Raw genomic sequence first — 26,360 nt, 5'->3', positions numbered from 1 at the left:
AAATACAGCCCCTATCCCATGAAGTCAAGAAATCCCACCGCGTCCTTCCTAATCCTTTACAATATTTCACAATTTCACCTATCATCAATGTTCTGGGCCCAAGAATTCCATACGTTGATGAAAAGCACGACATCGCGCAGGTTAAAATCTATTAAGAGTAGGTTCTACAGAATGAAATTTCCTTCTAGCTCCTTCCTTCCTTCCTTCCTTCCTTCCTTCCTTCCTTCCTTCCTTCCTTCCTTCCTTCCTTCCTTCTGTCTGTCTTGACAGGCTGTTGTATTTAGCTGTAACCCTATCTGACCTGGAACTCAAATACAGCCAGAAGGCCCTTGAGCTGACAGCAGTCCTCTGGCCTCAGACTCCAGATGCTAGAATCATAGGCAGGATTTGCAATGTCTGAACAGAATAAGATTGTCATCTTAAAATATTTAAGGGCATAAAACTGCTTGAAAAAGTGTAGCTTTACATAAGCACAGGGATACTGACTCAAATACCAGACAAAAATGTAGCAGTGTCTGCTGAAGGCAAGCAGGCAGGGTAGGATTCCTCTCCGTGATGCTGTTGCACTGTGATGTGGAGATGAACCAAGACTGCAATAGTCAACAAAATGCAACACTCTCCTGGCTCACCTGGATGAAATTAGAAGAGATCCCGGTTTGAAATTTAGTTCTAAGAAACTCTAAGAGAAAATCTAGGCTCATCTTCTTTGCTCTACATGAGTAAGTCTATTTATGTGCTCTTATGTAACAAACTGGGCCTCTAAAGGGAAGTCATGTGAGTATAGTTTTTAAAATAAAGTCTGAAAATGTTAAAAGAAATCATGGAGATGGACAGTAAAGTCGCCCAGGATACCTGACCCAGATAACGTGAAGCTTTATTTTCAACAATATGTGCTTATTAATGAAAACATAAAGAAAGTTAAAAATCATAGTGCCATTTTTAAAAAAAGACCTTAGTAGATTACTTTTCCTAATTTTATTTTGGCAAGTGTAGCTATACTTAAAATTGTACTGATATCTCTGTTTTTATGTTTTTTGTATCAATAAAGTTTCTTCCAAGCAACATGCTTTTTTATTCACTTCACTGTGCATTAATCACTTGTCAACATGTGACTGAATAGATAATATTCAATATGTTAACCTAAAAAATTTTAACCTCACTTCCTCACACAGAATCAAGAAAGTCTCCCTATTTTTTGCTTACAGTTACACAACTTTAATAAAATTATTTAATTTGAAACATTACATAACCTTATTATCATTTAAAAAATCTATACCTTCCTGCATAGCCACTAGCTAGTTCAGTCATACTGATGAAAACATGGATTATGGAAGAACTGTCTCCATATAATTAAAATCCTCTATAAGCCATGAGAAAATTGAGAGTTCAATATATTTTTTAGTTCATGAAGTTCTCATGATAGCATAGTGGTTCTGGAAAGTGTTGGTTTACATTGTACCAATGTTCAAGACCCTAGTCTGATTCCTACAGTGTGTGTGTCAGTCATGAAAACATAGTAATCTGTTTTGAATTTAGATCAGTCATTCAAAGAGAATGAAAGGTGTTACCAAGGCTCCATGACGGTTTGATAGCCTACATTAGGTCGCCTTTATAAAGGGAGAGAAGAAATGAAAATAAAAAGCAGGAGAAAGGAAAATGATGAGCTAATAAGGAATAAGAAAGCAGAGGATCATCCAGGAGTTCACCGCACTTCCCCAGTTTGCACAGCCTTGGGAAGGTGCTAATTTCTTCGTGTGGTGCTAAAATCCTGCATTGTCATTTTCTCAGGAGTGCTAATACATGTAGCCCTTAGCATCTTTACCACATTGCTCCGGAGCAGTACAGTGCAGCAACCAAGCCCTTCTGAGAAACTGGTACGGTGAAACCGCTCTGACGTCAGGGCCCTGTGATGGAGGCGCTGTCTGTGAGAGACAGTGCCACAGTTTTATTTTATTTTTAACTTTGAGTGGAACATAGAAGCCTTCTCACTAAAGTCTTAAAATCCTGGAGGAGGGCATTTGATAATTCTTAACATCACAGTCTGGGTCTTTTATATAAAATGTAACCAGCAGGAAAAGCCTTTGTAACCTTTGTGTGAAATGTAATTTTAAAAATGCTGTGTGATAACTAGAAAATAATACACAGGAATCCAATTAAACTGAACTGCTTAATAATTCAGGTTATTATATGTCATTGCGTGGAAATTATTGTTTAATATATAAATCGCATGATGCTAGACTCGTGGAATGTGAAACAATTGCATTAACTCCACATCTGTTTCTGAGCAGATCTGAAGGCATTTTAGTCTCCAGTTAACTGGCCAGAGGTGACTTATAAGTGTCCCATGACCTAGATAGCCGGGAGAAAACAGCGTGGCTCTTTACTGCTGCCCAGATGGTATAATTCTTGATGTATCAATCAGGTAGTCAGAATAAGAGCACCATGTTTTCTGGCTGTAAAATATGCATTATCAATAATGAATGAAATTGAGTTAAAGTGATGTAGTTGGAAATATACATACATATACACACTAGACTATTTAAACACAGCAAATTAAATAAATGGCTATACAGTAAAATACAGCATAAAACAACAGATATTTTCTCACATAGATAAACAATATTCTCCTAATTCATATTTATATAATTGTATTTTAAAATAGTATAATGTATTTGAAATTGTACAACAAATTGTATTGTTGCTTGAGGCAGAAACCTCAAGTTAAATAGCAAAGGACTATTTCATGTGTAATTTTCACTTAAGATTATTAGCAAAATAGCATTTCTCATTGTAGAGCTTATCAGCAGAAAGAGAATAAAGTAAGCCTGTACCCTCTAATACTAAGAGGTTAAGGAATCACTTGCTTAAGGATTCCCTAAATTTAGATATCTGAAATAAACGGAAGACAAAGTGTGGGCTGAACAAGAGCTCTATTTCTCTGTCCTGGTTGGTCTCCTTTGAAGAGAATGTACACATTGTCTTCTTCTGGGGCTTTGACCTGAGGTTTTCATTAATTGAAGTCTTGTGGTCATGCTTCTCAAGCAGTGATTTGTTTCCTCTTCCTTAGCCTTCATCCTGATTCATATTAAGATTTCATTTTCAAGCATGGGGTATATAATGGTCTTTGCCAGTTACGAAAGCTATCTCTTCCCTGAGAGTAATATCCCTGCTTAACAATGAGGTTAAATAATTATTGTTAAGCTACGGGCTGCCACTACCTGACTTTGAAATGACTGTGGTCTGATTAAAGTATAATTGCATTGCTCATGAAATAAACTGGAAAGTGGCGATGCTGTTGTTTATTATGACTGGATCAGAATAGTTCAGTGCAGAAAATACGTGAGCGCAAGAACGATGTATTAGCTTTAATTTTGTGAATGGCAAATGATCATTCACTGAGGTGCGATTAAAAGAAGCAACCTTTAATTCGCTTGCGTTATTGTGTGAGGACTGTGGTCTGTTGACATCTGGATACTTAGGGATCCTGCTTTCCTTAAATTTGTTAATTCTAATCATGCAAAATAATGATTTAATACTTTTTGACTGCGTGCAAACAGCATAGTCTGTTGTCCACAAGAAAAATGTTTCACTACACAAGGGGTTGGACAGTCTCATGGCGAACTTCTCAAGACTGCACTTTCTGTGTGATTACACACCTGAGGAAAAAGTGTTAATAAAAAGCCGGGGATTAAATTTTCATATGAGGAAATCGTGATGTCCAACAAGGCAGCGGCCAATCATATTTCTACACTACTCAGTTTGGAAGGCTTGATGAAGGACTTATTTTCCTAACATAACTTAGTTATGTCAAAATAAATGTTCATGCTTAAAAAGTATTTCCTGTCACAAGCCAAAGATACTCCTGAATTACCAAAAAAAAAAAAAAAAGCCTTTTATACTATTACATTCTACACAAGGTTTAAAATACACGCCCTTTGTTCTTTCTTTAAGTTAGCAAAAGTTAAACATGCTATAAGACTTCCTCGGGTAACATTTAGAGATCATTCAGAAAAAAAAAATGTTGTTGTTGAACTAATGGAGTTTTATTTCAAACTCTACTCTGGCACCTGTCTGCCCTAGGTGCAGTCAATTACAGAAACCTTTCTAACTGGCTTTTAAAGATGAGCGAGGAAAACAATGACAAGGCTTTAGGGATAATATACAGAAATTAGGCTGACCCTTTATGAAGTATCCCGTCCAGCCCTGGTAAGAAAATGAGAAAGGAACTTATGAGGAAATGCTAAAAAAAAGCTGGAGTCACAGACGTGCCTGGCAGGGAAATGTATCCAGCAGGAAGTGCAGAGGGACAAGGAGCTTTTGCAGCTTGGCTAACAGCTGTTGGGGATTCCTTCCAGCCCATCGGAAGCAAAGTTTGCAGTTAGGTGGGCTGGGAGCGGGCTCGGTTGTAGCCTCCATTCGGGCGAGCTATATTCTCAGGGTTCCCTCTGAGGCAAAAGCAGAAGGGCAGAGGGGGCCACGATCAGGCGCCGCAGTTCTACCCGCTCCTGGGAAAGGAGACTTCTTGCACCACGCTCTGGCCATGGCTCTGCCCCAGGACCCCAGACGCAGCGTTCATTTTCCCCAGACTGTTTCAGTGACCCGGCGCGCAGTAAATGCCCAGATTAATTTTCTTTCGATTCTCCACCGAGACTCAAATAACTACTGCCCTATCTTTAGCTCTCCGCCCTCTTCGCCCTTCCTTCAGATGTCCCTGCCAGCAAATGCCTCAATTGCAGCATCGGGCACAGAGTCGGCTTAATGGTTTAAAAACGCTCCAGAATTTGCTGGCCAGAATTCCTCACTGAGGGGTGGCTTCGGGTCTCAGCCATCTCTTCATTTTGGCCCCTCCACTTAAGCAGACAGAAATGCATAAAAAAAAAAAAAAAAAAAAAAAAAAAAAGAGCGACCTCGATGACTCTCGTCACCCCGCGGCGAGAATCTAGGTTCCCGGGTTCTGCGCGGTTACAACCGTCTCCCCCTGGCTCCGCAGCTGCAAGCTCTGTAGGAGCCTGAGAGCTCCGGAGCCTCCCCCCCATCCCACCCCCGTGTTGGCCTCTGTCGGGCATGCTCAGTGAGCGTCCTGAAAGGCATCTCTCCCGGGGCCAGGATCAGTTCTCCAGGTTTTCTAGGCTGCCGAGGGACGCTGGGGAGGGGAGGCTGGAGACAGTCAGCGCCTTGTTTCGCACCCCCTCCCGCAGACTCTGCAGCCTCCCGCACTGCAAGATGCTAGCCAATCAGGACCCCGGGGCGGGGCTTCGGCCGTCACGCCCTCCCTCTGGGCTTATTGAGAGTTATATCAAGAAATTCAGTTCAGAGAGAGGAGAGAGAGGAGAGGGAGAAGGAGAGGGGGGCAGATGAGAAGGGAAAGAGGAGAGTATGCGATGTAGGAGGGAGAGCCTCAGTCTCCGAAGCGCGAAAGAGCTCACGCACGGATTAAGAATTTGTCGGGCAATTGGCTCCCCGGGACAACAGCCAGAAAATCACCATCACCCAACTCTGGCGTTTCCAACCAGAAGTTAGAGACTTGAGCAGTATTGCCATCGGATGCAAATGGTAGGCTGGTTGTTGTGGGATATACTCCCGAGCTGAAGAAGTGCAAGTGGATGTGGTGTGTGTTAAATACCAGAAGAGCCCCGACCCAGTGGGTACTAGCAGTAGCGAGGAAATGTGGAGAGAATGACTAACGACAAATCTGTGAATTTGTTCTCGGGAGTTGCTAATTTGCCAGCCCGCAGCCACACATTTTACAAGGAGGAAACGTTTTGCTGCTTCTGAATTCTCCCCAAACTGGTGCTACCAGATGCATGGCTTTCTATGTGTTGGAACAAATCCTTCTTAACCGCAGCCTACCGGGAAAGGGGAAAGGTTGAGACAACTAACGTAAGTGTAAAGTTTCGCATGCACAATTGGAAATGCCGTGTTTAGTTATGTCCTCGGTGTCGACGTGGGGTGTTTGTAATTGGGTAGTCGACTGGGGCAGAGCTCACCTACGGGCTTGTATCTGCAACCCCACCTGCACCACTCCGTTGGAACTAATCGCGGGCATCAGCTACTGTGAGCCTAATGCAGATAAGATTAGAGCCTGGGAACTCACCAGTCCTACTCCGGTGGGTAGTTGCCTAGAGCCTTGCACCCATTTAAACTGCAGTTAGAGGGGCATCTGAGCGGAAGTTCTTTTACGTGTGTTACCGGGTTGCGGTATTTATGTGTAGCAAAGGTTACTAATATTATAATGAGGCACGGGGATTAAGAAAACTGCATTTTATTTTCTCTCGTCTGCTCAGTAGAAAAATATTGTGCTGTTACATCGGAATGTTGGCTGTGTTTTTCTTCCATCCCGGCACACTGGTTCACCTCCATGACAAGCAATTGTCGATTATCATACGTTTTTTCAAAAGTTTTAGTGTGTTTATTTATCTCGGTGGGGGCAATGTGGATCCATGGAGAAAGGAGGGCAGGCTCTGAGTAAGAAATGTGAAGTCTTGGTTTTCGTGCTTTGAGGCAGTAAGAGAATACGTAGTGGCCGGTGGCGACTGCTTCTGCCGCTGCAGCAGCATGTCCGGTTGCTCATTTCCCAGGAAGGATGGATTAGAAGACAGTTGAAGAACTGGGAGGAAGGCAAAGCAGTCTTTTGAGAGGGAGAGATGACTCAGTGTGACAGAGAAGAAAACACATCATCTCTAACATGTGACAAAGCAGTTGGCAGCAATCAGAGCTAAATACTTGGGGTTTTTCACTTCCACCTCAGACAGCTGGGGGAGGTGGGCTAGAGACCAGGAGATGGGTAAAGCTGGGGGAGGGGAGGAGCAGAACAAGAATTCATGCTTTGAATTAAACAGTGTTCTGAAAACAGAAAAAGAGAAAAACAGCGCGGGGGAAATCCAGGTAAAAATAGCTGCTGTCCTTAATTTCAAAAGTAGACGAATTTCATTTTCTCTGGGCAAATGCAACAAGCAAGGGATTGTCAGTGTTTTTGGCCACGGAGTTAAGTTGCAAACTGTGGCAGAGCGAACTGCCATGTTTACTAATATGCAGCGAGAATGTGGTTCAATGTTTTGTGACTGTGTTTTCATCTACTGAAGAATAATATTGTCTGTACAATTGTGTTGACAGTGACTGTCTCCAAATAAGAGATGAGATGTAATGCCTCCTCCGGTCCATGCACACTTCCTCTTGCTATCCGTGCATCATCCCTCAGTGGAAACCTTTAAACTCTAAAATCCAAGGAAAGGAAAGAAATATATTATCATGGACCTGAGGGATTTTTATCTGTTGGCTGCTCTGATTGCCTGTTTAAGGCTGGATTCGGCTATAGCTCAAGAACTTATTTACACTATTAGAGAGGAATTGCCTGAAAATGTGCCCATAGGAAATATACCAAAGGACTTGAACATTTCTCACATCAATGCTGCCACAGGGACCAGTGCCAGCCTTGTCTACAGACTGGTTTCTAAAGCTGGGGATGCCCCTCTGGTGAAAGTATCCAGCAGCACTGGGGAGATTTTCACAACCTCCAATAGAATAGACAGAGAGAAACTCTGCGCCGGAGCTTCTTATGCGGAGGAGAATGAGTGTTTCTTTGAACTTGAGGTGGTGATCCTCCCCAATGACTTTTTCAGGCTGATCAAAATCAAGATCATTGTCAAGGATACCAATGATAATGCCCCCATGTTTCCGTCTCCTGTCATCAATATTTCCATTCCAGAAAACACTTTGATCAACAGCCGCTTTCCAATCCCATCAGCCACAGACCCTGACACAGGCTTCAATGGGGTGCAGCATTATGAGTTGCTAAATGGGCAGAGTGTTTTTGGACTGGATATCGTGGAAACTCCAGAGGGAGAAAAGTGGCCGCAATTGATTGTTCAGCAGAACTTGGACAGAGAACAAAAAGATACCTATGTGATGAAAATCAAAGTGGAGGATGGAGGTACTCCACAGAAATCCAGCACAGCCATACTGCAGGTCACTGTAAGTGATGTGAATGACAACAGGCCAGTGTTTAAAGAGGGTCAAGTAGAGGTGCATATTCCAGAGAATGCTCCTGTGGGGACCTCTGTAATTCAGCTCCATGCAACTGATGCAGATGTAGGTAGTAATGCTGAAATCCGGTACATTTTTGGTGCCCAGGTCGCCCCTGCAACCAAAAGACTCTTTGCTTTAAATAACACAACTGGGCTGATCACAGTTCAGAGGTCTTTAGATAGGGAAGAGACAGCCATTCACAAAGTGACGGTGTTGGCTAGTGACGGCAGTTCCACTCCTGCCAGAGCCACGGTGACCATCAATGTCACAGATGTAAATGACAACCCTCCGAACATAGACCTCAGGTACATTATAAGTCCTATCAATGGCACGGTGTATCTGTCTGAGAAAGACCCAGTCAATACAAAGATTGCCCTAATTACAGTTTCAGATAAGGACACGGACGTGAATGGCAAAGTGATCTGTTTCATTGAGAGAGAGGTCCCATTTCATCTGAAGGCAGTGTATGACAACCAGTATCTGCTAGAGACTTCTTCTCTGCTGGACTATGAGGGCACCAAAGAATTCAGCTTTAAAATCGTTGCCTCTGATTCCGGGAAGCCCAGTTTGAATCAGACTGCCCTGGTAAGGGTTAAGCTGGAGGATGAAAATGACAACCCACCAATTTTCAACCAGCCTGTAATTGAGCTGTCAGTCTCTGAAAACAACCGACGTGGGTTATACTTAACAACTATTAGTGCTACAGACGAAGACAGTGGGAAAAATGCAGACATTGTTTATCAGCTTGGGCCGAATGCCTCCTTCTTTGATCTGGACAGAAAGACAGGAGTTTTGACAGCCTCCAGAGTATTCAACAGGGAGGAACAAGAGCGGTTCATTTTTACAGTCACTGCCAGGGACAATGGGACCCCTCCCCTCCAAAGCCAAGCTGCAGTGATAGTTACTGTTCTGGATGAGAATGACAATAGCCCCAAGTTTACTCATAATCATTTTCAGTTTTTTGTGTCGGAGAATCTGCCAAAGTATAGTACTGTGGGAGTAATCACAGTGACAGATGAAGACGCCGGAGAGAATAAAGCTGTGACTCTTTCCATTCTAAATGACAATGAAAATTTTGTGTTGGATCCCTATTCAGGAGTCATAAAGTCAAATGTCTCCTTTGACCGAGAGCAGCAGAGTTCCTACACTTTTGATGTCAAAGCCACTGATGGAGGACAGCCCCCTCGGTCCTCCACAGCGAAAGTAACGATCAATGTCATGGATGTCAACGACAATAGTCCAGTTGTCATTTCTCCACCGTCCAACACCTCATTCAAGTTGGTGCCCCTCTCAGCCATTCCTGGCTCCGTGGTTGCAGAAGTTTTTGCCGTGGATATTGATACTGGCATGAATGCAGAACTTAAGTACACCATAGTGAGTGGGAACAATAAAGGGTTGTTTCGGATTGATCCAGTAACAGGCAATATCACTCTAGAAGAGAAGCCAGCACCGACTGATGTGGGCCTGCACCGTCTGGTGGTCAACATAAGTGACCTGGGCTACCCTAAGGCTTTGCATACTCTTGTGCTGGTATTTCTTTACGTAAATGACACTGCTGGAAATGCCTCGTATATCTATGACTTGATCCGCAGGACTATGGAGACCCCACTGGACAGGAACATAGGAGATAGCAGCCAGCCCTACCAAAATGAGGACTATCTCACCATCATGATTGCCATCGTCGCGGGGGCCATGGTGGTCATAGTTGTGATCTTTGTCACTGTGCTGGTGCGCTGTCGCCATGCGTCAAGGTTCAAAGCAGCTCAGAGGAGCAAGCAAGGTGCTGAATGGATGTCCCCAAACCAGGAGAACAAGCAAAACAAGAAAAAGAAACGGAAGAAAAGAAAGTCCCCCAAGAGTTCTCTTTTGAACTTTGTTACTATTGAAGAGTCCAAACCCGATGATGCAGTTCATGAACCTATCAATGGGACCATCAGCCTGCCTGCTGAGCTGGAGGAACAAAGTATAGGAAGATTTGACTGGGGCCCCACTCCTCCGACCACCTTCAAGCCTAACAGTCCTGACCTGGCCAAGCACTACAAATCTGCCTCTCCACAGCCTGCTTTTCATCTCAAACCAGACACTCCAGTATCCGTGAAAAAGCACCATGTCATTCAGGAGCTCCCTTTGGACAACACCTTTGTTGGGGGCTGTGACACCCTTTCCAAACGCTCCTCCACTAGTTCAGATCACTTCAGTGCCTCAGAGTGCAGCTCCCAAGGAGGCTTCAAGACAAAGGGCCCCTTACACACCAGACAGGTAAACGAGCACTTTTACTGGTCTATAAGTACTGCATACAAGTGCCCAGTCAACCAGTATTAATGTGCCAGTGTCTCTATTGTTTTGGTCTAACTTTAGCTAAGTTATAAAGAGGAAAAAAAAACTTGACCCCTTTTCTATTCCTCTGGGGCTCAGTCAAGAATTTTTAGAACAGCTTTGAAATTTCTGAGTTCTGAGAATTATTTAACCTCCCAGTTTCCTTCAAATGGCAAAAGATGAAAAGAGAAAATTATTCCAAAGTGTCCCAAGATAATGTTTGCTGAAGAAGAAAACCCATCCTGATTTGCCCAGTTCTGCTCCTGGGGTTTCCAAATTGCCTGCTTCAAGATTTTCACATTACCTTTTGATCTAAAAAGTCACCTTCAAATATCAAGTTTAAGTGACGTTTGAAGGTCTGACACCAATTACGCTGGAGCTGTGGTTGCTAAAGGGGTTAATGTTTTTTTAGACTCTTGAAAAAAAAGAGTAGCATATTAAATGTACATCAGCTGTGAAACACATGACTGTCGAATGATTGCATCTAAGCCATATAGGAAGTATAATCTTTTATTTCAAGTTATTTTATTGTAATATAGAATATTGGGTCTTTCATAAAAAGATTTTCAGTGTCCATAATGGCCAAATATGAAGATGAAAAAAGGAATGCTCTAATAATACTAATTTATAGAGAAAAGAAAGAATCCATTGTAAATACTTCTTCATCTTAGTAATGCATAAGTGATCTGTCATGACTCATTTTAAACTGTGAAATATGCCATATGAAGAGGGATTAAGAGGCTGAGAAACTCATATTTCAACCAAATCCAGAATTAGTTTTTCTTAGGTCTAATAATTCCTTGTTAATAAAGATTTAAATGCAGTGCTGTCTAATTTATTTCTTTGGTGCTTGTCTGTTGCCACTAAATTTGAATGTCGATAATAACCTGTAGATGGCACTAGGGTATCATGTCCCTTGCGCTGGCCAGGTGCCAATCCTGCAGTAGCTAGGAGAAAGGGGGGAGGGAAGGATCAAGCTGGTAGTACAGCCAAAGATACCTTTTATTTAATGATAGTTCCTCTGTAGCAACTAGCACTTAAGTTCATTTGCTTGCTCTTTAGTGAGTTCCCCTCAGCATGTCAGCTTTCTAGGATTTTGGAAGTCAAGCTCTGTCTGTTGTTAGGGGTCTACCTCTGCTGGTGGCCCATCCACCACACTGCTAACTCTTAGGAACATAAGTCTCAGAAAATGAAGTGAAACAAAATTCACTTGAATAATTATCTTGGCAGTTATTGGTGAGTCTTTGGAAAGTCAAGAGGGTTTTTGTTGTTGTTGTTATTGTTGTTGTTGTTTTGTTTATTTTTTTCTAAAGTTGTGGTAGAGTAGTGTATCTTATGGAAACTGTTTCCCCTTTTAGATTTAGTAACTGCTCTGTAATGACTTTGAGACTTCATGACAATAAGGTATCATGAAAACGATTTGTCAATGAATCACACAGGTCCTTCTTCCTTGAATATTAAGTATAATGCCTATGATTATGAAAATAAAATCTTCATTTGAAATATTAAATACATAAAGCATTGTAGACTCACATATGCTTAAAGCAGAAATGCACAGGATAAAATAACCCCAAAATGACAAAATCAGTTTTGAAGTACTAGAGTAGTCTATTAGGTTATAAGAAATACGTAGAAGTCAGAAGCACAGCTTGGTTTCATGCTAATCCTATTAGCATTTGAGAAAAAAGTGGCATTTTAAAATTTGGAAATCATCTAAAGATATCAAAGTTTTTAAAAGTTGTTAAATAGTTTATTATGGTAAGAAAAATAACTAATAAAACTAAATGTTCTTAAGAAGTTGCTATTTCAATGAAAAAAGAAGAAAGTTTGATTTTCACTTTATTGAAATCTATACTGTGTATTTTTTGTAGGATATTTTTTCATCATTACCTGAAAAAAGAAAAACAAACTAGTGTGACCTGAAACTTTTCATATGAGATCAGAAATTGGTTTCCCATGGAGAATTATCCGTCTCCTTCCCAGCATTATCGTTTCTTTCCTGTCAGTGGCATGGGCATTGCTAGTTAGGTATAGGCCGACATCCTCTGATTTTTAAATACTATACAAAGGCATGAATGCCAGTCAGATGTGTTTCAACAAAGCTTTGAAAATATCTGATGGAACTTCATTTGTCAAAAAAATTATTTGTTTACATGCCATGAACTTGCTGTCAGGATGCTGAGCAACTCACTAACTGAAATGACAGTATATTCCAGGCACACCTTTTAACCATGAGGTATTTTGTGGCTTTCTTGTACACATTTTGATGTTGAAAATGAGTGCGAAATCTCCCATGATAAAGAGCTATTAGAATGATAATGCTGATATGTTTTAGCTGCTTTCAAAATAAAAATTAGAAATGTAATAATCGTACTTGAGAATTAAATCTTGGAAGTAAGTAGGTAGGGAATAGCAGAATACCAAGGCATAGATGCAATGTTAAGGGGTAAGGGCTATTTCCTATGATGAAAAACATAAATTATATATAGCTTCTCAAAGTTGTGTTCGCTGAACTCTATGATAGCTCTCTAGATGTTTCGATAAACTAGAACCAATAGGTGTTTTTGTTTCTTTTTAACTCCTCTGTTTCAACTAGTAACCTTTATACAAACTAGAGTGCCACGGTTTACGACTTTGAAAGTGTAAATTTTATTACTACAAATCTGTCAAGTAAATTTTTAGACTAATGCATAATACGTGAAGATTTTTTTTTTTAGTCAAGTAGGCACGATTGCCTGTAACAGGACTCTTTTGTACTTTGTGGTGCTAACTAAAGTGTGGGACGTGCAAGAATCTTATATAAAAGGTTGACAAATCTAAGTCCCTCTACTTTGTATTGTCTATATGAACGTGCATTCTGGTTTCTGCATCCTGGCCTGGTCTGTGGTGCAGAGACCCCAATTTGTCTGACCCATTCTTCCTTGCTATTCCCCTCGGTATTTCCAAGTGATGCATGAGGCCATCGTAATTGCCATCCCTCTATTGACTCTATCTTACTAGGCTTTTATAAATTTCAGGATAAAAACCCAATCATTTCAATTTCAGAATAGCCACTCTATCATTGGATAATTTTAAAAGTGTCCTCTGTGTTTCCCAAACGGAGAATGTGCAGGTTTAGGCAAAGGATTGTGTTCTCATCACTTCTCAGTTAAGGATCAAAACAGAATTCCCTGCTGCAGTGTCAACACAGCAAATTTCACCTGGTCGCTTCACCATAAAGTTCTTCGTGCTTTTGTCTAAAACCAGAAGGGGAGCTTCCATTGACATAAGACAGTTTAAAATACAGATTTTCAGATTGACATATGCCTCAGAAACAGTGCATTCTCTCTTGAAACGGGGTTGGGGATTCTTCTAGACCAATTCCGATGCCTTGCTACTGGATCAGACCTGGAAAGGGAAGCAGCTAACAGTTTCCTATGTGTCAGTGTGTTCTGCTCCTTCTAAGTTCCATTCTTGGGGATTCAGCCTTAACATATTAGAAGAAGAAATGCCCTCCTTTTCCTCTCCTTTCATCGTATCCAACAGTCCTGTTTTAGTCCATGTCAACTCTGCCCATTTATTGACAGCTGTTTTATTGTAGCTGGAGGCTTTATAGTAAGCTGTTTATTGCTGCTTCCTAACTTGGTTGACAGCATTTGGGGAATTAATTTTCTTGGTCCCATGTGCTTTGTTTTCTCCAGCAGGAGTGTGGGAATAAAGGAAAGTGTAAACATAAAGAACAGGGCTCTATTTACATTTGACAAGTTCTTCAAGTCATCAAACAGTCTGTAAGAGCTCCACCAGAGTTTGGTTCTGGGTAAACAGGCATGTTTAATTTCCTAAGTGAGATGTTCATTTTCGAGCTAAAACAGCCCCACTTTAACTGTTAGGCTTTAAAGTATTTGCTCAGATGCACAGTTATGTATAGATTGAAGAATTTATACATTGAGAATGTGTAGACAAGCTGTACTCAAGTGTGTGTGTATGTGCTTTTACAGTTGCAAAGGGAATTGCTTCAGTTCCCAATCATTTAGAGATACCGAATTACATTTGTGATTACTTTTCATTTTTGAGTAATCCGCCACAATCAGCAATGTTATTATGACATGTGGAACGCAGAAGGCAGTGACAGTGCTGATATTTAGAATACTCAGAAAGACACAGATGCCACTGAGAGTGAAAGGAGCAAATGGAATCTAATGTGAGGCCTGCACAAACTTCAGCACGTTTCCAGCCACTGTATTTTAGAACACAGAAGTAGTCGTGACTGAGTAGTGGGTACACCTTGTCTCTACCTCCAAAATTGTCACTATATCCAAATCAAATGATTTTGAAAATTGTGACTTTTAATGCTGTAGCTTCTCCCTTTATTACTTCTTTTGGTTGTGATGTCGGTTTTCATATTTAGGAAGCAAAAGATAAAACCCCCTTGGAGACTGACTCAGACTTCTAAGATAAAGATCTTAGTGGCTACATTTGCTCTTGGATTTTTAACAGGGACGCTTGATGTTTTGTTTGTGGTTTGGTTTTTTATCCACTTGATATTTCTATGAAGGTCAGAATATACTGTTTCATTCATCCCTAATAACCTTAAGAAAAAAAATGTCATTGTATTAAACAAGCTTCTTAGGGTGTGATTACATAAAGAATATTTATGAGAATGCAGGAAATTTTTCTAGGTAAAATAATCTACTGTCCCATTTTCTAAATTTAATGCAATTATAACACCAGAACTGTGCTTTCCTTTTTCTCATGGTCTAACTAGCCATGCCCATATCGTGACAGAACAGGTATTGGCTGATTAAAATTACCTTGTCTGCCTAGGGACAGAGCTCAGTGAGAGATCACTGGCCTGAAGTGTGCAATGCTCATATTATACCATTGCAAAAAGAAAAAGAGAATAATCTTGCAGTTTTTAATGGTGACAATATTCCATTTTATTTTGGTATGTGAACACCCTTTCTGTTTAATTGCAAACTACAATTTACTTGTTAGCATAGCATAAATTAAAAGTCATAAAATAGAAAGTCAAGAAGAAATGAAAGAGCTCAAATTTAGAATGAGATTTCTCCACAATCCATTGTGACTTATATCAAATCTGTAATTATACCCTAACTACTACAAATGGCATTTTAATGCATTATTGCTCAAATACATTGTTTTGTAGGTAAAGGTATGAGAGCCATGTGTTTAGATCATATTTCTGTATTAGTGCAATTTCTGCAATTACTTTTATTCTCCACAGTCTTCATTTTCTAAGTTCTTTGGTTAGAGGACACTGATCTTTTTTTTTTTATCAGGTGCCCAAAGCTTAACCTTGTATGTTTCCATCTGTCTAAGGGTACGTGTTTGTGCAGCATTGGGCTCCATTTCCCGATTTGATGTTTCTGGCTTGGCTTAGCTAGAGATAAAGGCTTAGTGTTTGTGTATTTGTGAACAAAACAATAAAACAAGGCCAAATCTAGTGAGCTGTTTACTGCTTCTACTTAAAATCCTCGAAATGTAAACCTGTATGCAGGAAATCGGGTATTTGCACGTGGTGTGACAAAATCATAAATTACCTTCTTAATAATATTCACCATTCAGATAGTATCTCCTACATTAGCTTCTTTGGGAAAAATAATCATAAATTGTGGGATTTTTTTCTTAACATTCATTTCCCACATAACATGCTTTCTGAATTTGTGCATAGCACAGTCCTTAAGTTTATCCCAGGTTTGGCAGTGAGAATTTGGGACTGCAAACCCAGAAAGGACGATCAGGTTCATGCAGGCACTGAATTCTGAGGTTCTAAGTAGTAATGCTACAAAATTGAGAACTTTTAAGAGAGACCATCCCTGAAACACACATGCCACTGTTGTAGTCAATGTAGGTGTAGTGTAGAAATATGATCTCGCATGTACATAAGGAGGTTCATACTCTCCAGTGTTTAAGATTTCATCAGTTAGTTCCGATAACTACTCAATCTGTCAAACATTTCATTTGGAAAGGAACACTTGCCTTTTTGTCTTTGTTTGATACAAACCTATCGGGCTGTCAGTCATCAGAAACATAGAGCTTGAAAGATACATTACCATGATTGACATTTCACTTTAGACTCATATTCCTTTTTTCCATAAGCCAAGATTCATTAAAATTTGAAATCCCTATATGAGTTAAACAACTATCTTTCTTTTAATAGTAAAGTGTTATGACGGAAATAAAGTGGATAAAAAAATCCAATTTTTAATTTTGTGCACTTATATTTTTTCTTATAATCAGTGTTTTCTCTATCGATAAGAATGATGGCAGAATTAGTGAAGCTTTCTCAGCTATAGTATGGAATTCTAAAGAAGCCAGAACCCCTAAACACTCATTAGGATCCCATTTTTACATGGGTATACAGTAAGACCTGTGAAAACATTTTCTGATCATCTTTACCAGTACACAAGCATGTATTGCATTGAAAATTATGTACCTGGAGCACCATATAAGAGCAGTGAAGGTGTAAACCTAGGCAGGATCAGAAAGCACATCTGAGTGCTTCTTAATCATTTTCTACAGATTATTACAGCATATGGGATGAAAGAGACATACCCATTCTCATCTGGACATTGTTACATACTACGTGACATGTGTGGGTTTTTAATTAGATAAGCTAGACTTTGAGACAAGAATGGTAATTTTATCGATTTTTCCCTTGCTTGTGTAATATATTCCATTTCACATTCTTTCACAGTTTTGGCTATCGAACCATCTTTACATTTTTGTTATGCGAAGCTTTGCTAATAGCCAGTTCCAAGCCTTTTTCAATCTCTCAGCAGTTGCTTAAGAAATTCTCTAATCCCGTGTGGAATACTGAGGATGTGTTGGGTGGCAGGGATCTTTAAGTTTTTCTGCACGGTATGAAGAATTGTCACTGAGTTGTGTGCACACATCTCTCCGCCTGCTAGTTACTTTGCCTCGTTTTCTTCTCTTCCTCATCTTTACTTTTCATCCTGAGAGTATTTATTTTAGGCGGAAGTAAGCTTGCCAGTGATAGAAGTTTGGGATTCACCTCCAGATGAATGCCATCACAGACAAGGAAGCTCCGGCACATTTTGCATAGATCTGTATGAACACAGTGCACCCTTCATAAGCTCTTAGATTGCAGGAAATCGGTGCTGGAAATTAAGTGGGGTTTTAAAGATTTGCAAAGTAGAGAGCTTTGTATAATGCTGGAATTGCAGGTGCCTATTAAATATGAAGTAAAGGCTTTGTAATACAACCAGCTAGCACGCTTCCCTCCACATTGGAGTGATTTACAGCCTAGGGAATTAGATTTGCCTATTTTTTCTCCAAATGCAGACACATTGGATATATTCAAAAGAATGAAAATATCAGTCACGTGCCTTAGAATTGACATTTTTTGCAATTTGATGGTTCTGATCTTGAAGAATAGATGATGCAGGAGTGCTGATGTTTTCTCTGAGGTATCTCTGCTGCCTATGACTTGGGCTTCCCATCTCCTGAGAAAGCACCTTTAGCTTTTGAACAGAATTTCCTTTTAATGTAAAAGCAAATGAAAGCCCTAGGTATCTTGAATTATTTCTCAAACTATTTGTAGGATTTTTCTGCCTCATTTGTACATAGTGTATATTTTTAGCATGTTTTTATAGACCAGGCTTGTATGAGTTTCATTATATTTGCCTTCATGATAGTATTGAGCAAGTGTCCGGAAGTTATTTAATGCTTGATGTTGCAAACTAGCTTGCTTACATGTAAATTGGTGGAAATAGTCTTGCATATTTAAAAATGATTACAAATATGCTCTACTTTATCTTTTTGCTTCCATAATCGTGTAACCCACAATAGGAACAGGGCAAAGTGCTATTTCTGTTCATCATAGATGATTGGTTTGGAAAACAAAAGACTGGCAATCACATTTCAGAGAATGAAATTTTTAGTTTTTTTCCCCATTTCCTCATTAAACAAACATTAATAAGGAGGAAATGGAAACAGAAGGCATTATGACATGAAGCTGTAGCTTTCAAAGGAAGAAAATGTCTTCTGCTGACAGTAGTTCTGTAGTAGATCTTTTCTGAGAAAGAGAAACTCGTGCTTTTTTGGATTCCGAGGCTACGACCAATCTGTGCCTCTGCGTGATAACAGCTGCATGCTGAGGACTTTCAAACACTCAGCTACACAGGATTCTGCAGGAAACTTTGTAGATGGTGCAAGTGACAAATGGAGACAAAATGGAGTGAGCTCTGAGATGTGAGTTGATGCCCTCCTGGGTCATATATTCATGTCATTGAACCAATTTTCACATTGCAAGCCCTGAGTCACAATGGCCTTTCCTCCACATCAGCTGTGAGCGCACCTGTGCCAGCAACTCTTCCTTGCTCTGTGTCTCGTTATTCACTAGATGGAAGATATTCAAGTGCGTTACTTAGTGTAATCCAGCTTTTTAGTTTCTCAGTTGATTTTCAATGGTGCACATTGTTTCCATAGCTCTCTTATCCATAGACATGGTTAGTACGAGTACACACACACCACACACAAACACACACACACACACACACACACACACACACACACACGAGGTTAGTATCTTGATGAAAGCTTGGAAGTGTGAAATAAATTTCATAATTTTGCCTTTCTTTCTATTCTGAGTTTACTTTTCTTTCACCACTGTTAAAATTCACCTTTTCTCATTCTTGCCTTTGCCAGTGATAAGAAATACTATTTTGTTTATGGTACCGAGGCTGAAAATGTTTGGTCCCAAAATGTTAAGATTTCTTGAATGAAAGATCATAGAATTTATATGAAAATTGCCCATATTTTTGCTCCAAAATAAAAAAAATAGGTATGAAAATTACTTTGCAATCCAATAAAATTAATGACAATCTTCAGGTTATTTTGGAATGATATGAACTCAATCATTTCACTCTACGTCTTCACAGTAAAATCTTTTTCTGTGAAAGCAGTGACAGCAAAATATATTAATTCTGACACCTAAAGTCTCTATTTTAGAAAATTAAATTCTGCTTTAGGTAAGGGTTATTGACATTTGGGTAGAACTAGGAGAAGTGATCCTCAAGACCATCTGTTACTGGCAGGGCTGCGCATCCTCTCCAGCTGACCAAGGGCCAACCCAGGTGAACAGCTAGCATGGTCCAAAACATAGGCCTGCTTTCGGTCTCAAATGCCAATGCAGAGAGTTTGCATACTGAGGCATTAGTGTTTGCAGTGTAATAGTTAAGGTGATTTCCTCCCAGTGAGATGTCATCTTACTTGTATTTACATTCCTCTACATGAACTTTGAGTAGTGGTGTGATGATGAACGGAGTAGCCATTCAGTAAATGACGATCTAGGAGATCTCTCTAATCTTGTAATTAAACTTTATTTTGGTGTCATATTTTTTGTTTATTTTTTTGTCTACAAAGATCATTTAAAGACTTCTTATTAGGTTATTTTTCCCTGCTATTTATATGTATTTGTTTCTCATTTTGATTCCTTATTTATTTGTCACCTGGTCTGTCCAGTCAATCATGGATCTAATTCAGGATGGGAAGGGTGAAAAACGCTCATTAGGACCAGTATTCCTCTCTTCAGGTCTTGGCATCTGTAATAGGTAGTTTTCTCTTCTCACTGATGTAACAACACATGAGGAAAATCAAATTAAAGCAGAACGCCAAAGGTTATGTGGATTCAGAGGTTGAGGGCACTGTCTGTCATAATAGGGGAGGCGTGACTGCAGGAGTATGAAACAACGCTGTTCACATTACATCTTCAGTCCGAGTGCATAGAGAAATGAATGCTTGTGTACAGCATGCTTCCTCCTCGTTTTCCCACTTGGGATCCCACTCTATGATGATTTCATCCAAATTTAGAATAAGTCACTTTCCCTAATTTAGAAACACACTCAAAGATATTTCTCTTTGGCAAGTCTAGATTCTAAAAGATTGGCAATCGGTATTAACCATAGCAATATTTAAATTGAATACTTTGTGAGAGCTTTATTAAAAATATCATGATCAATTCATTTTTTGTTATATGTTTGAGAGACATACTTTGAAAGCAAAAAGACAAAGGTATCATGCAAGATTCTTAATGCCCTCTTTAGTAAAGTAGAAAGTAGTTTAGAATCTAGCATATGTTATGCAAAAAGAAGCAAAATAATAATTGAATAGTGATTAATGCAGTGTCTGGTTACTATATTAACTTTAGAAAGATAAATTTATTGTCTATTAGAACTCAGAGGATTCGCACATGCTCAAGCTTCAAATGTGCCTTTGAGATGATTTGACCTATTTAATTCATTTTCTGGCTAAGAAATTGCAAGCCATAGAAATAATTTGATATTTGAAGCAGCAGAAATGACTGGGTTAACTACTACATGAAAACATTGTGATAATTAATAACACATTGCATCACCTAGAAGACGGTAGAGATAGGCCTTTGATTTCCTTGTCTGTGCCGTGTGCAAATCCACATTTAATATAGAAATGGTTATGAAGTTAAGTATGCAGGTATCATCCAGACATGCCAAATCTTTCTTCCACCTCTTCTGTCTAAGAATATCAGCTCAGTTCTGATAGAAGCACTCAATTCTTTTAACAAATGGTTGCTCTTTTAATTTTGCTTATAATTTTTGTTTTTATCTATTTTTTTTTAATTTTCTGTAGGGAAGACTTTGAATTAATCTACTTTTAACTTGCCATCATTTTTCTTATTAGAAGTTGGAAGAAGTCGGCCTATGACAATATCAGAATACAATACATAAAATGCTTTGCTTTGATCTTAGTCCTCATTATTTTGTCTGTGAAATTACTTCACCTTTCATTTTATATTACTTTACTTCTCTCAGCTGTCTGCCACATTTAAAATTCTTCTGTTCCTCTTAGTATTTGCTATTAATGTAGTTCTTTGTCTGTTGCCCATAGGAGCAGCACCCATCTGGGGATTTTCACCTTACACATCACTCCTATTACAAAACAACATATAAAAGCAAATCTGTTGCACAGTCAGTACTTAACACAGCAGGAATCATTTGAAACCTGCTGGTTCATGCTTCCAATTATTCCATAGACTAGAAAGCATCACTGCTGAAGTATCAGCATCCACTGTGAAATCAAACTAGTTCAAATGCCTGAGAATATATGGATCATATTTATAGAATTTGCCAAAATGAGGATATAAGTATGATAGCCAACAGATTTTTACTTTTGTTTCTTATTCTGAGATAATGTATACTTAAGAGGAAGATACTGACATCTGAGTAGATAATTTTTTGCACTCTGTTTGTGTGTGGATGACATAAATATTAATAAAGACAATATGCAAAGATATAACACAATAGAATTTTACCCAAAGATACCATTTCTTAATTTTATTGGGCTAAAGTAATTTCCTTTTTCTAGAGTAGCTAAAAGCATCATAATGAAACTACTGATTTGAACTTGAAGCACAGTACAGTGGAGATTTGTAACTAATTAGCTCTACCAACCATATAAGAAGTTAATATAGCCAAATTTCAACTGATTTATCTGTGACTTTATTTGTTAAAAAATTGTTTTAACATCATAATGTCCTTCAGGACCTTAAGGAAACATTTACACAGTTTGTGATTTGACTTCAGTTTATTTGCAATTTCCTATAAGTCAGTGCCACATAAGGACTTTAAAACAAAACAAACAATAAGAGTAATTGTTAACCATGTTTGTACCAGTTCAATAAAACACAGAAGTCATGGATAAATAGCATGACTTCATTTGGACTTGAAATTTCATACTCACTCATGCGTTCCAGGTTCTATGGTCATTTTTTCAGATTCCACATGTGATGGAGTTGTTTCTAGTCTAAATATGTCATATAATAGTCGTCTAAAAAATTCTACTCCATCCTGCCACATAGAAGAGACCAGAAGCACTTAGTCAAAGGATAATATCAGATACACTGTAAATGATAAAATGGGATTCAGGGCATTAGCTCTTTTATTTGAAATTAAAAGCATGATGTCATTCAGTGAATAGCTACCATGATCTACATATATATATATATATATATATATATATATATGCTACATATAGCGCCATATATTACCCTATATTTGCAAAACATAGCGAAATGACAAATAAGTTGGTCAGATTCATGTTGTCCACATTAATGATGTCATTTCTCCACTACTCATAGAGTGTTCCAGAAATCTTGCTTAAGTTCTATCCTACATAATGATCACAAATTTGGTCTCGGTAGAGACTCGGTGGATTTTCCCAGCAAGCATTGGGAATAGCTTTTATTTTTGTCTCCTAAATACTTATTGGGTTTAAATCTAACTGTAAGCAATATTTAACCTTTTCACCAGGTTAGTCAACTGTATTTTATTTTCCACTTTTACACACACACACACACACACACACACACACACACACTTATTTCAAATTTATGTCTCCTAGTTATGTAGAGTGTTATGATGTTTTATATGAGAATAAGAAGATTTCTGCTTCCAAAGTCCTGCTGTGTGATCCACTGATCCACTGATCCATCAATGCATACACATGCTCAAACACACACACATCCTTTTTAGTTCTTATTCATTCTGTAAATATACAGACATTTTGTAAGTCTCAACTGAGTTTCAGAAGTGGTGTTAGACAATATTTTTTTTTAATTCATGGCGCTGTCTTAAAGTATCTCAGTGCTCAGTCGATTTTAATCACAAAACTTCCTTACATAAAATGAGTACTAAATCAGTTTTAAAACGATGTCATTTTTCTGAAATATATTTTTGAATTCTCACTAAAAATGCTCTAGGCGATCTGATCTTTGAAGGAGACAATAAGATTCTAAGATGTATTGCTCAAATTATAGGAATGCTAGGTTTAAATTTATTGTTTAGTTAATTTACAAAGACATATGCTCTTTTATCCCTAAAGCCCACATTCTTCTATGGGCCAGAGTGTGTTCATTCAATATCTTTGAAAGTAAGAGCGCAGCTTTTCAACTGTCTAAGATTAGCCAATGGACTAAAAGTTACATAAAATCCATGATATATGTTGGAGATTTCAATTCACATTGTAGCAGTGTCTTTGAAAAGCCAGTTTTACGTCACAAAGAAGAATGTTTCAGCCTTCACCCTTGGAGGAACATACGTTCAACATAGACATTGAATACAGACGTCAAACTCTGGATGGTATATATGTTTGGTCTAACTGACTTTTTCCTCCAGATGGTTGTCATTTGGGCAAATCCATTTTCTGATGAATATTTACTGCAATATTTTAGGGAATCAATTCCATATCATGAATGTTAAAACGAAGGGGTCTTTGTTATATATGTTTTCTTCTAAAGTTGAAAACATCCGTACCCTTAAAATTTGTGTCTCTGCTGTCACAGAAGGAAATGTCACAGCTGGGTTTTACATCCGGGCAAGGCCGGCTGTTATTTTTAACTCATTCATTTCTAAGACACCAGCTTACATAAGGATACATGTCCTTATGTAAGGAAGACTTTCCAAAATTATAGTATCATTTCAGTGAAAATCTTTGGTTTATGAAAAGCAACGCATACAGGTCCCCACCTGCGCATTCTTGTGCAAATGTGTTTGAAAAAACAAACCTTCACTGCCAGCAAATGTTCCTTTTTAATTGCAATTAGACTTCTCTGATAACCACCAAGCTGGTGCCTAACTCTAAAAGGATCTTTCCAACTGTTCTGTGGCTGCTTAAGCAACTATCACCAAGTAATTACTATAATTAAATGAACTACAAAATTGAAACCTGTTAAAATATGCAGAGCTCAGGAATAAAATGTTAAACACACTTGTTAATTAAATACATTAATTGAAATATAAATAAGTTTTTGGATATCATAAATGAGTTAGTATGAGCAGTCGTATGAAAACATGTACTTCACTTTTTATTAATATGAAAATATTGACAGTTTGGTAAGCTAATTTAGAACCAAGAAACAGGATGGTATAAACTTAATAAAAGGGTACATCTAAACAGAGGTTGGCATGCAAACCACATGTGTGGCCCTGCCTATAATATCCTATTTCTAGAAATAACTAGGCATATGCCAATTGTACAACTGATCACATTGCCCACCAATTTTGTGTTTTTATATGGTTTTCAATTCCTTCCTTATCATGCTTCTTCTCAGTGACTAGATCACACTGCCAAATAAACTGAGCCAATAATGGTTATTGGATTTATATTTATATTTGTATGTCTTTAAAATTTTTTTTTTTACATTATTTTCTCATCTTGGTTGCAATAATATGTACTGAATAGTATGCTTACTAAAATTCCCTGAGCATCATGAGGATCTGTTTTCTTTTCTGAAAATTAGATATTTGGACACACAATTTTCTTGTCATTGAATAATAAACTATAACTTTTATGAATCAGTTAAGGGGACGACTCTTCTTGACAGCCTCATGACACCCGACATCCAACTGGCGTACTTTTTCCTATTATCAGCTGATAGATGTTCAAACTATTCAAATCCTTGTTAATCAGGACTCAAAACCTCACTCCCAAATGAACCCAGGGCTCTATCTCTACTGAAAACGAAGGAGATGTGGTATTGACACTTGTTAAGATCATTTATCCCACTTTCATTATGTAGAGTGTAGTTATTTTTTTTTTTAACACTTTGCTTTTTTGTTCTTTGGGGGTCTGCCAACAAGCTCCCAAATAAATCACACAGAGACTTCTTCTTTCTTATGAATGCCTGGTTTTAGCTTGACTTATTTCTTGCCAGCTTTTCTTAAATTATCCCATCTGACTTTTGCATCTGGCCTTTTACCTTTCTCAATTTATGTATATCTTTTCTTTTCTTTCCTTCTTATTCCATGTCTGATTGTGGGGCTGTGTGACTGGTGTCTTTCATTCTCCTCTCCTTGTTCTTGGTCCTTGATCCCTTTCTCTCCTTTTAATTATTTTCTCTGCCTGCCAGTTCCACCTATCGTTTTTCCTGCCCTGCTATTGGCCAATCAGCTCGTTATTAGACCAATCAAGTGTTTTGGACAGGCAAAGTACGACAGCTTCACAGAGTTAAACAAATGCAACAGAAAAGAATGCAACATGTCTTTGCCTCGTTAGGCAAATGTTCCACAACATAAACAAATGTATTTTCAACTAATATTCTACAACAGTGGAGCATACTATTGGCTTTATCTTCCTGGAGTTCTCATCTTAAACTTTTTTCTTCTATGCGGGAAAATTATTATTCCACACAAATAATAAATCACAAAATGAAAATTTAGGGCTAGAGATACAGTTTAGTGGTAAGGAAATTATTTAGCATGTATAAGACCTTGTGTTGTATTCCAACAGTGCCAAATACAATTAAAAAAAAAAAACTCCGTAAAGTCTTAAGCAGACAATTGGAGCACACAGTAATAGCTAAAATAATATCAACTTAAAATAGAAAGGATGCTGTAATAGTTTTTCTTAGAATATTGCTGCGATTGTGATGCACTTTTTGTAGTAAAGCATTAAGATGAACGTAATATTTTAACAAATAGTTTTGATATAATGTATTGGCATAAAATATATAAAATGCTGCTATTTTTGACTAATTAACTACTAGTACAAATCTCAAGAGAACTCAATTTTTTTCACTTTAGGGAGAATATTCATGCAAAAAGTAAAGAATGAAATTGCAATATATTCAGGATATTTAGAATTATCAATTGATTTCTGAAGGAAAATCATGTTTAAAATTAAAAATAAAGAAAGAAAGAAACAGAAAAAAAAGGAATTAGCTGGAATGGCTTCCATGGTACACCACATTAAACCAAACATGAAAGCTGGTCACAAGAACATGAATTGCATTTGTATTTTGCATAAGAAAACCCAGCACATTCTACTGTGAATGCAGCCGCCAAAAGGACTCATGGGTTGATGCTGAAGTCTGAATATCTTCTCAGGAATCCTTTACTATTCTTTTATCACAATGATTTGGGAATCTTTACTTGATTGCATTTCCTACTTCAGTATTGTGTGCTGTGTCATATGAAAACTTTAGGAAAGACACATCCTTTAGGTTGTTGAGGTACTAATAAATC

At 38.4% G+C, this 26,360-nt stretch overlaps 1 protein-coding gene across 5 annotated transcripts in view; it reads left to right on the top strand.

The window, feature by feature from the left end:
- The first annotated feature begins 5,301 nt into the window (after window positions 1–5,301).
- Pcdh9 (protocadherin 9) overlaps window positions 5,302–26,360 on the top strand; it is an 845,344-nt gene continuing 824,285 nt past the window's right edge. For 4 of the 5 annotated variants that reach the window (XM_048421926.3, XM_048421924.3, XM_085698269.2 and 1 more), the window contains exons 1-2: window positions 5,302–5,880; window positions 7,114–10,284. In XM_048421926.3, coding sequence (XP_048277883.1) covers window positions 7,249–10,284 — 3,036 coding nt within the window. In that variant the 5' untranslated portion in view covers window positions 5,302–5,880; window positions 7,114–7,248. The remainder of the gene's footprint in view (window positions 5,881–7,113; window positions 10,285–26,360) is intronic. The other variant, XM_087912265.1, reaches the window with a different exon arrangement.

The sequence above is a fragment of the Myodes glareolus genome, chromosome 12, assembly GCF_982192425.1.
Source record: "Myodes glareolus chromosome 12, mMyoGla1.1, whole genome shotgun sequence".
Lineage (NCBI taxonomy): Eukaryota > Metazoa > Chordata > Mammalia > Rodentia > Cricetidae > Myodes > Myodes glareolus.
The sequence above is the reverse complement of the archived record's forward strand: the minus strand, read 5'-3'. Positions and strand labels throughout refer to the sequence as shown.